General features: G+C 39.0%; 1 protein-coding gene across 1 annotated transcript; it reads right to left on the reverse strand.

Moving 5' to 3' along the window:
- Positions 1-7,981: 7,981 nt before the first annotated feature.
- On the reverse strand, positions 7,982-10,946 carry cxcl19 (chemokine (C-X-C motif) ligand 19). Its single transcript, XM_066682004.1, has 3 exons — positions 10,837-10,946; positions 9,001-9,136; positions 7,982-8,118 (listed from the first exon to the last, which is right to left on the reverse strand). The coding sequence occupies exons 1-3, from the start codon at positions 10,916-10,918 to the stop codon at positions 8,010-8,012; spliced, it is 327 nt and encodes a 108-aa protein (XP_066538101.1). The 5' UTR covers positions 10,919-10,946; the 3' UTR covers positions 7,982-8,009.
- Between the last annotated feature and the right edge of the window lie 1,329 nt (positions 10,947-12,275).

The raw sequence follows: 12,275 nt of genomic DNA on the forward strand, positions 1-12,275 counted from the left end.
AGACTCCAGATCGGTCACATCCTTCTAGGTCAAAAGATTAATGTTTACCTCTCCTGTGCAGAAGAAATTGTAGGGCCACTCCCTAAAAAACACAGGAGCTGGGCCCCCTTGTGCAAGGCGAAATAAAATTACTCCTAACGTACATTAATCCAAATTAAAAATTCCTGATCAAAACACTGTTTTTGTACATCGTTAGAGTTAAGCTCATCTTTTTTTTTTCAGCCAAAAGTTTTACTTTTTTGTGCAACTTTTGAGCCTAAATGTTTTGGTGGAGAACATTTCAGTTCAGAGTTCATGACCCTACATGATATAATTAAAAAATAAATTACTTTTGTAACTTGTGTAACTGACCTGAAATTCTCATTATCAATATCTGTCACAGAATACTTGGGATTTTTTCCCTGACTCCCAGCTCCTTCAAAGAACCTGTTTTCAATGCCTGAAACCATATCTAAAGCAAAAAACAAGACCTTGTTTTAGACAACCTGGTCTTACTTTTATGTATCAGAGAAAATAATTAGTACAAATCAGCGGTGATTGCTCTAAGATTGCAAGGGAAGCTCAGATTCCCTTTAAAATGCAAAAAATAAGTGATCAAATATATACTGTTGTGTGTACATGTCATTGAATAAATATGCACTACAACGCACTCAACTTTTGTTCAGATTCAGCTTCTTATCACTGGTAAAGACGTGGCTTTCCTCTCAATCATTCCCGCAGCTTCACGGTGCTTTAAACAGTGCGTCCACAGAGTTCAACAGCGAAGCAGCGAAGTGCAGTGAAACGAGACGAGTCATTGGATAAATGCTGGGCTTTGTCCCGCCCATCGGACGCTCAGCTTCTGCATGATGATTGGATGATCTGTCTGAGGCTGAATCCCTTTTTGATTGACAGCGAAATGAACGAATCAGCGATCCTTTGGTGTAAAGATCCGTGGGAGCACAGGCGGACACACTTCACATGGGCCAAGGCCGTTTAAGCAGCCTAGCTCTGCTGGCCATTGAGAGGACACTAGTCCAGTCCCTGGAAAAGACGCCTTGTTGATACGACAGGGTCACGGATCATTTTCTTAAAAAGGAATGGAGGGTAGAATTTACGTATAAATAAACTGACACATTTTATGATGTAGGCCGAAATTGAGCTTCCCCAAAGGTCTTTTAAACCTTATTCCTTGAATTAGTAAGAAATAACATGTTTTCTGACTATCAATAAACACAAGTTAGGAACTCAAATTCCACTGTATTTATTTGTTTGACACTTTCATAGAGTGTTCTCCCCGTGTCCGCGTGGGTTTCCTCCGGGTGCTCAGGTTTCCTCCCGCAATCCAAAAACACACGTTGGTAAGTAGATTGGCGACTCAAAAAAGTCTCCGTAGGTGTGAGTGAATGTGTGTGTGTGTGTGTGTGTCTGTGTTGCCCTGTGAAGGACTGGCGCCCCCTCCAGGGTGTATTCCCACCTTGCGCCCAATAATACCAGGTAGGCTCTGGACCCACCGCGACCCTAAACTGGAGAAGGGTTACAGATAATGAATGAATGAATGAATGACACTTTCATAGAGCTGGTGCTTAGCCTTTAAGGGCACATCTAGGAGATGCTGCTTTATTTCGTTTCCACTGAATAATGCCCCTTTCTGGAAGGTCTTTTCTGTTGATGCACAATTTAAATTCAGTTGTGGTGTCAACTTGGTCTTCAAGGAACTGTAGTACATCTTCAAGTCTGTAAAGAACACATGATATATTGAACCAATCTGAAATTGAAAAATCTTGTAAACCTTACTCCCTTTAACCGTCATGTAATTTGTTCCACAGGCACTTTGCAGGTGTGAGGGGGAAAAAAAGTAAACTGGAGTAAACCCTTCCTGCACAATTTTGAGTTTTCTTGCTGCAACATGCCCACTGTAATTCAGGAGGGCTTGGTAATAATCAACTGATTAGTTGAATGAGGTGTATAATTACAATATGGAGGGTACTGAGGGCTCCATGACAAGAGGGAGAGAGAGAGAGAGAGAGAGAGAGAGAGAAAGAGAGAGAATGGCTTAAGGAAGTAAAATGAAAAAGAAAAAACACAAATAATTTACCTTTTTGGTGTATTCAGGGGGGCACAAGCATAAGTGTCATCATCAACTGCAGTGCAACTCAGTGTACCTTTAAAACTGTACATGAAACGATCAGAGAAAAATATGCATACACACACACGTAGTAAGGTGCACAAAATGTTTATGATACAGAACACCACAGGCAATACAGGTCACCTTTCACCACACAGACTAGCATGGAGAAAAATCTCGTCTTCTGGAAAGTCTTTGACACAAACTGGACACACCACCTGAAAGGACAACAGAGCTATATTGCAAAAAAGGAATACAGCAATGAAAACATCCCCTGTATCCCTGTCTTGATATGCATTGCCCACATCTGCAAAGGCACTACTTCATTACACTGATAACATGTGTTCTTTAGTGTGAGGTTGTGAGGCAGGAGGTAGAGGAGAGATGTGCAATGTTTCCTGGAGTGGTACAATGTAGAATGTGGCTTTGCCGCCTGCAGAGCTTTTGCAGTACACCCTTCTGCATCTGGTGAAATTTAAACGAGTTTCCGTCGACCACTGCCACCTTTTAGGACACAGACAAATACACAAAACCAAAAACAAATACAAATGTTACCGGATATAAGAGCTGTTAAGAACAGGATTCAGTGTTCCCTGCAAAAGAATGACGATGGCTAAATACAAGTACTTCATGTACAATTAAGTCTGTTAATTGTCTGCAAACCGGTTGTTTTGTGCAAGAGCCAACCTCCACAAAGATCTTCCATTTTTGGAAATGTATCCGTAAGAACCCTAAAAATCTCGGATACAGACAAAGAGCAAAGTGGAGTGTAGGAAAGAACACACAGCACATAAATAAAGCACTACTAGAGCTGGATTGTTTTTCATGGGGAGGTACAGTATTTAATGATTACAGAGGAGATCAGTGATTTTATTCAAGTGTGAATCTGCAGTGTGTGGGGTTTTTTATTGTCTGAATATTTGTGGACTGAATGGTCTTTTGAATTTGACTGAACCTGGAGTAATTTATTCCATATCCTGTTGTGAGACAAACATTAATTTAATAATTACAACAGTAACCTTCCCAAATTAAACCAGCTCCAAACATAATTGAAATGTCTTGTAGTAAATACATTTGACATTAAGTAGCTATACCTCTTTATGGTCACTGTTGTCAGGAATGGACACTGTTTGTCTTTCCATGGCTGCGTGCAGGAGCTCAAGTTCCTCAGCAGGCAAAGGTGTCCGGCTTGTGTTTTTTGGCAGCAAATAAAAATGAAAAGTAGTTGTCTTAAGACATTGTTTATTTTCGAAATATCCGCGCAGAACTGTGGCACAAAAATAACGCCATAAATTATTGGGTGTAAATTTTATTATTTGAATACAAATTGATAATTGTTTAAAAAAATTGTAGATTAATTACTCAATATAAACAACAGTAAAAAGATTTTCAAAAGAGGCACGTTTCTTCCAGTAGAACACACACACACACACACACACACACACACACACACACACACACACACACACACACACACACACAATAAAGACACCTAGTGGACACTCGGTAGCACTGCAACCACTCCATCCGTAATATATTTAAAGAAAAGTGAGTTTATTTCAGAAAGTGACACAAGCAGTCAGACAGACAGTGAGTCATGTGGAGAGACAGGCAGACAGACAGTAGTAATCAAGTAAAAATGACTAGGAAACATTTATCACCTAGAAAGCAGGTGAAGTCTTTCTTTGTGAAGTTCTTCTGTACAGATATTTATTCACAGAGAAATTTTTAAGTAAAATATTGCCTCTTTTATCGTATGAATAATAGTGTTCATTTTTCAAGTGACTGCACTCAGTGCAGCGGAATCAAGATATAAACATAAATAGATAAAAACACTCCTGCGCAAAATGATGGGCCAGACACTGAGATTTAAACCACAATAAAACACTGCACTGTGCAGGATTTATAATTTGTTTTCTTAAAACATTAGAGCCAACTTGGACATAGACTTGTGTTACTTGACATGGTGCATCCCTTCGTCTTATGTAAGCTGCCTAAAGAAAACAGAAAGAGAATGTTTTATTTGTGAAAAGCACAAATTAATTTGGCCATAAAAATATATACATAGTATAGCCATATGAAAATCTTTTGGATATGATTCAGACGGGTGGTGCAGCAGGTAGGTGTCGCAGCCACATAGCTCCAGGAACATGGAGGTTGTGGGTTCAAGCCCTGCGCTGGGTGACTGTCTGTGAAGAGTGTGGTGTGTTCTCTCTGTGTCTGCGTGGGTTTCCTTCGGGTGACTGTCTGTGAGGAGTGTGGTGTGTTCTCTCTGTGTCTGGGTGTGTTTCCTCCGGGTGACTGTCTGTGAGGAGTTTGGTGTGTTCTCCTTGTGTCTGTGTGGGTTTCCTCCGGGTGACTGTCTGTGAGGAGTTTGGTGTGTTCTCCCTGTGTCTTTGTGGGTTTCCTCCGGGTGACTGTCTGTGAGGAGTGTGGTGTGTTCTCCCTGTGTCTGTGTGGGTTTCCTCCGGGTGACTGTCTGTGAGGAGTTTGGTGTGTTCTCCCTGTGTCTGCGTGGGTTTCCTTCGGGTGACTGTCTGTGAGGAGTGTGGTGTGTTCTCTCTGTGTCTGGGTGTTTTTCCTCCGGGTGACTGTCTGTGAGGAGTGTGGTGTGTTCTCCCTGTGTCTGTGTGGGTTTCCTCCAGGTGACTGTCTGTGAGGAGTTTGGTGTGTTCTCCTTGTGTCTGTGTGGGTTTCCTCCGGGTGACTGTCTGTGAGGAGTTTGGTGTGTTCTCCCTGTGTCTGTGTGGGTTTCCTCCGGGTGACTGTCTGTGAGAAGTGTGGTGTGTTCTCCCTGTGTCTGTGTGGGTTTCCTCCGGGTGACTGTCTGTGAGAAGTGTGGTGTGTTCTCTATGTGTCTGCGTGGGTTTCCTCCGGGTGACTGTCTGTGAGGAGTGTGGTGTGTTCTCTCTGTGTCTGCATGGGTTTCCTCTGGGTGACTGTCTGTGAGGAGTGTGGTGTGTTCTCCCTGTGTCTGCATGGGTTTCCTTCAGGTGACTGTCTGTGAGGAAGGTGGTGTGTTCTCTCTCTGTCTGCGTGGGTTTGTGAATGTATGAGTAAATATGTGAATGTTTGTCACCCTGCGAAGGACTGGTGCCCAGTGATTCTGGGTAGGCTTTGGACCCACCGCGACCCTGAACTGAATAAGGGTTACTGCCAATGAATAAATGCATGTTTACAGTTACAGGTAAAGAACATATAGGTTGCAATAATTGTATTGATTTTAAAAACAGCAGAAACCTCACAATCATGTATGTGTGTAAAACTGGCACTTCTGTTTTGATATCAGTTCTGTATATGCTATTATTTTGATGATCCATGTGTTTATGCAAGAAAAATACCATCTATTCCATCACATACCATCACTTACTAAGCAAAATTATTCTGACCCTTGTCCCACTCCCATCACACATACACAGGGTCCATTTGAAAGATGAAGCAATGACACATGGGTAAAGCGTTCCATGTGCCACATGCGGGCCCCTTAGTCACCAAATTAGAGCCATATGTCAGAATTCACTTTTTACAATGGTTTGCGATGGTTGTGCGGTACAGACAGTGGGCCAGCAGTGCTGCATCTTTGGCAGAAGTTGCAATGATGATTTTGTTGGCAGATCTGAGCAATGTGAGATTTTAATGGTGTCTAGCCTAAAACTTAATGAGATTTGTGAGACATCTGAGTAAGAGAGGTATGTAATTAAGAAGATATTTCAGAAAAAAAACTGCAGAGATTTAATGTAGATCTCTTTTTTTTCTATGAGTTTGTACATCACACTAGAACTCGAAAACACAATTAGTATTGGTCTTAAAGTTGTGGTGTAATATCAACATATTAGTCATATTTAGGATGAAAAATTGCTCACTGAACCCAATGCTACCATTTAATCTCAGAGATAAGTGTACAGCAGTGCAGTAGGTCAAGCAGCCACTCTTTTTTTTTTGTGGTCTGGATTAATTTTTGCACGGAATGTTTTCAGTGTTTTAATTTTGGCCAAGTATTTCAGCCTGTCTAGTTCAGGAGTTTAAGATTTCATTTTGAAAGGTTTATTTCAATTCAAAGATCATGTGGATTTTTTATCTTTTCCAGATGAGTTGGAAGTGGGAAGCCAGAAGCAATGTGCACTAGAACTTTGTTTTTCCAGACTTGGCCTTCACTCAGCAGTTCCAGTGAAGTTACAGAAAACCAAAAGCATTCACAGTTCCCACAGTTACTTCATCCAAACAAGAGCCCAAATTCTGGGCTACAGATAAACCACCTGGAGAGCACTGGAAACCAAATTCAGATGAAAAATTAACCTGTGTACGAAAGTACATTTTGCAATTGTTCTGCACAATTATGCCTCCTTTTATTACTGCTGCAATATCCCACATACAGCTCAGGCCACCTAGTGTTGCCATTGCACTTATGCTAACAAACAACAAACCTCAGGAAACTCACAGAGAAGAAATTCAGAGAACATTTGGGTTTCTCTCTGGAAAAAAAACAAAAACACAAAAATCCATAGATGAAGTGCCAACTGCCCCAGGATGCTGGCTGACAGCCTGCTGATTTAGTTTTATTTACACACACTACTGTGTGTGTAACTTTAGAACCAGCACAGACTTATTGTAAATAGTGTGAGTTGGGCTTCCACAGAGTTGCTCCCTTGATTCGCTTTTTCCTCATTATTTCTTTATCTAATCTTCTTTCATTCAATATCTCATTTATATTGCTGTAAGTGTTTGAAGCTTGAAATAAATACCCTTGTCTATAAAAAAATTATGATGCCAAAAGTGAGCATATAATGTTTAATTGTTCTCATTTTTGTAACAAGAAAGATATTTAAAATGGAATTATACAACAGAAGTCAAGCTGTAATCATTTGACATTTCAAACTTAAGTAAAAAACAAATTTGTTAATTTACTGTGGTAGAAGAGCAATAGTTGGAAATTAGTTCTATATATCCATGTAATAATATATAAAAAAACAAAAACCTACAGCAGACTATGACATTCCAGTACTATGACGTTCTTTGTTGCAGAGGTGAAGCAGAGGAAGTGGTGGGTCTTGGTGGTTCAACTCAGTACAGAAGTCACGAATAACTAATTTCAATAATGTTGCACACGTGATATAGCCAAGACACCACCACTGTATGTGTATATGTATGTTAGCATGGAAGCTAGTACACCACACTGTAGTTCCAGTAATTCATTTATGCTAATTTCACATCTTGCCATGCCTTTAGTTTATAGGAATGTTATAAATATTAATTTTACAACTAATTCTCTTATTGAGTGTATTGTATTTTCGACATACCACCTGAGAATAAGTCATTGGACCACGCCACTCAAAAAAGGTCTAGAATGGCCTCTGCCTTGCTGTACTGTTAACTCTAGGTAACTGCTAGGCACTGAAAAATAAGACTTAAGTCATTTTCAAAGACTGTGGTCATGGCAACAGTGCCTCATGGTGCTGAAGATACAGCTCAGCACTTTTACTGACCCTACTCATGAAAGCAGGACATGTGGGTTGATGTGCCCCATTAATAAATGAGGTCAAACTGTCTTACACGTACCAATAATTTAAACCCGGCAAGAGTGTAATGAAATTATCAGCCTTACAGCCAAATGAATCACTGAAATTACAATGTTGTGGTACAGAAATGTAATTATGAAAAATAACATATAATAACAATTAGACACTAGGTGATTAGACATGCAATATTTAAAGTGATGTGTGCTCATTGTGCTACTGCTTGAAATGTAAAAAAAAATGTAAAGTGCTTAAAGTCAGATTGTAACGTGTGTGCTGTAAAACCAAAAAACAGTGTACCAGAGGATTTTAGCACAAAGGAATTTTCATTGTAAAAGTGCACAGTGCTTGATCTGAGAAGCCACCATTGTCTCCAAGCTTACACTCCTTTATGAAGTATTTGGCCCTTCCTCTTTCTTCTCAAATAACTGGATGACTTTTTTAACCCACGCTGCCCGGGGATTCAGACAAATCCTCTGTCCACTCACCAAAGTAGTGCTGAAAAGGAAAACGTAAAGAAATTAATATCAATAGTTTAAAAAACCCATTTGATTGGCTAATAGATATGGACTGTTCACAGAAATTATTTTGTCATTAACTTCACATATGTCAACTTATATATGGCACGCAAAACATTTTCAAACATATTAGTTTTAAATAAAACTAAAGCAGAATCAAGGGCAAATAATACAATTATCTCAAGTGCTAAATGTACAGTTACACACCAGAATGTGTATGTATATGTATCTTTTAAATGACTCATACCCTACTTTTTTTCCTCACACATTTATATACACTGATGATAACATTATGACCTGCAATGTTGGGCCCACACCCCACTCATACCAGCCCAATAAACACAAATACACCACCACCACATCACTGTCATAGCACTGAGGGTTTATAGTTAAAAAAAATAATCTTCTTTTAATAACTTAGCATTTTGCTGACATACTTAAATGAGCTCTGTTCTAATTGGTTGCCATGTATCATGTTTCTATATTTAGCCTGCAATAGTTTTACCCTGCCCACTCAGGCTGAATGAGCAGAACTGTGCTATTCTATATGGATATATTTCTGTTTATGGATGTTTATCCATGTTTATGGATATGGGTTTAATTTGAATTACATTTAAAAATTATTAAGGCAAAAATAACTATGATGTCTATGAAATATAAGCTTATGAATTGTATAATTGAATACATTTAAATGCACTTTTTGTAACAGCGAACTACAGCCATATGTAGATTTATGAAGTAGCTTGTTTATTTGAGATTTCTTAGTACAAATTCAGCAATAACTGTGAAAAGATTGGACTTTTTCATTCTCGTTCATTTGGTCTTGTGTATATTTGAGGTGTAATGCACCATGGAGACTTACATGACCTCTGTAGTTTTGCAGTGTGATCCTTTGGGAAAAATCTCTACATTCAGCAGCTTATGGCGAGGGATGAATCTAGACTCCAGCTGCAAACACATGCACTGCCTGTTGTAGCCTCTCCCAAGAGGTTGCATCGCTGTGTACATGAGAAAATCAAATGTTTACATATATCTCCACTGGACATATCAGCTGCCAGAAAAATCAGCTTTGTAATTCCTCAGAGGAGTTGTCTCTGGACATAAAATGTGGACGTTAAACGCGCTCTCTCTCTCTCTCTCTCTCTCTCTCTCTCTCTCTCTCTCTCTCTCTCTCTCTCTATCTATCTATCTATCTCTCTCTACTGGCCTAATGATCAAAGGAATAAAAAAAATTTAATGAGCTGCAATATAAAAGTTTTAAGGGAACTGGACGGAAAATTGCCAAACAAACTGCACATTGCTGAATAAGGATTGTGATGAGTCTGCCAACAAAGCCAGGGAGTAGTTGATTATCATTCAACTGAACATTTTATGTCCAAGTGCACTAATAATACAGAATTGTATAGTGTAAATTAATACATAATGGTGTACTATCTGAGATTTTATACATTTATATAGCAGCAATTATTAATTTCACTGTATACGTGTAGTGGAGTAAAGGTGTCCAAAGGACAATGACTGATTTTATCGCCTACGGGTGAGGAGAGCTCTCTAGTGCCGGGGAACTGTTCTCACTGTGTAACTTTTGAGTTGTGATAGTGAACGTCTATATGGTTTTTGTGATGGAAAAGCACCATGTAAAATTACTTTTTATTATTATAATATTCCATGTCTGTTTTCATGAGTGAGTGGGAGGATAGCATTAGCTGTTACGGATATTATGAATTTGGTGTGAGCATTATAAGCTCGGTTGGAGTGAGTCGGAAGGTTTCAAAGCAACTCTTTTAGTTTTTACTCTCAGCTATTAGAAGTTAAACACAACTGGAGGTGGGAGAAGGTGAGGTGGAATGAAGGATGTTGCTGAATAACTTTATGTTACTAATAAACCTCTGGTGGCAAAATTATGGATAGTGCACTTTAAATGTACTGGGCTATAAACTATGAATGATGTAAAAGAAATATCTCCCCATGAAACAACTTTAGAAGTTATAGAAGCTCAAATAGCTATGCTGTCAAAAATAAAATGCTAAAGTTTCAAACTCAGAAGTGTGTCTAACTGCCCACCAACAAACAGTATGTGACAGGATATAAAAATAATAAAAAAATTACATATTAACAAAGTAAGACTTGTACTTCTTATTTATGTTAGTAAAGACGTAAATGTGGCATGTTTTAAAACTACTCAGAAAAGTACAATTGCATCTATGTTATCTTTAATATGTGAACTAATTGTGATAAATTAACTAATTGTAAAACTAATTGTAAATAAATATGATTACAAAAGTGAACATATTATTATTGGTCAGGAAAATACTACATTCAATGTCTCATTCCCATACAATTCATTTTTCTTTGTCAGCTGATCTGATTCCATATATAGTAATTAATTTTATTTTAAAATGCTGCTAAAACATTCTAAACACTGGCGTCATAATCATGTGATCATGAAGTCACTTCTCACTGGTGCAAGTGAAGCACAATTACTTTCTTTCTCTGTTTGGCCCTCCCACTCTCTTATGACTCAGTGCTAGAATTCAGTGACTAATAATTACAGAAATTTGGTTCCATTAGGGCCCTGTGTAATTCAGAAGGGACCTTGTCTGTACAATAGCTGAAATATGAGCTGAAATAGCATTTGATGCCAATGCCAATTATATTATGTGCAGCTGATTATCTAAAAGAGAGTACAGTTACTTACCGTTTGTGAGGAGAAGGCTGGATGTCATCAAAACCAACAGAAGGAAAAATTTCATTGTGAAGTGTGTCATGGTGATGAGCATCTCTTCAGAAACTCTTTCAGGCCAAAACTGCTCTTCTTTGCTACACAACACACCCTTACACCTTATATTGAAAAGAGTCATGTGATTATTACAGCACGGATTTTGCTGCACTTCCCTTTGGCGGTTGGTGCGTATGTGTGCTACTCATGTGTAAACACATTTGTGGTTTCACTTTAGACGTTCACATGTCCATCAGATGCAGGCCTCATGTCTGCTGGGTGTTGTCCCGTGCTGGATGTCTACCATTTCAAAAAGTCCCAGTAAAGTTTCCACCCATTTACTGGATTTAAATATTTACATCATATTACATCAAGTTAAATGTGTTATTTTGATTAATTTTGTATTATGAATATTTAAATAAAGTAAATTCTCACTTAATTTTTTTTTTATATGACTGGTATTTGTTTTTATTTTATTTTGTTTTAAACTTCAATTTAACCAGGCAAGTCATTAAGAACATATTCTTATTTACAACAGCAGCCTCGTAAGCAGCAAGTGCTGTTTGAGGAAAGAAGGTTTAAAAGAGGATGTATGAAGAGAAAGGAAAACAAATTCTAAAACATTTGCGTACGTGATTAGAGGCACATTGTTAATAGAAAAAAAAACATATTCAAATAGTTCAAGCAGCAGACAAGCATGTGCATGTATCAGTGATATCATTTCTGATGTCATTTTTGAAAGCTGAGATTGATGTAAAGGTTTTTAATTTTAGGGTTTGCTGAAGTACATTCCAATGTTTTGGGGCAGACGACTGGAACGATGAGAAGCCAAAGGTGGAATTTGTCTTAGGATGTACCTGGAGGACCTGGTGTTATATGTAGCAGACAGCGGGTGTATCAAATTTTGTAGATTGTACTAGTACATAATCCTGTACGCACCGTGCGTAAATATTTTTACAGTATAGCCAATTTTCTCTTTCATTCATTCATTCATTATCTGTAATTCTTATCCAGTTCAGGGTCACGGTGGGTCCAGAGCCTACCTGGAATCATTGGGCGCAAGGTGGGAATACACCCTGGAGGGGGCACCAGTCCTTCACAGGGCAACATAGACACACACACTCACACCTACGGACACTTTTGAGTCGCCATATCCACCTACCAACGTGTGTTTTTGGACTGTGGGAGGAAACCAGAGCACCCGGAGGAAACCCATGCGGACACGGGGAGAACACACCAACTCCTCACAGACAGTCACCCAGAGCGGGAATCGAACCCACAACCTCCAGGTCCCTGGAGCTGTGTGACTGCGACACTACCTGCTGCGCCCCAGTGTCCAATGTGTCCATTCAGAAGGATATGGCACAGGTGGATCAAGGCTGATTATTAGTGCTTATGTCATTGCAAGTTTGCTAGGT

Source organism: Hoplias malabaricus, chromosome 9 (genome assembly GCF_029633855.1).
Source record: "Hoplias malabaricus isolate fHopMal1 chromosome 9, fHopMal1.hap1, whole genome shotgun sequence".
In the NCBI taxonomy this organism is placed as follows: Eukaryota; Metazoa; Chordata; class Actinopteri; order Characiformes; family Erythrinidae; genus Hoplias; species Hoplias malabaricus.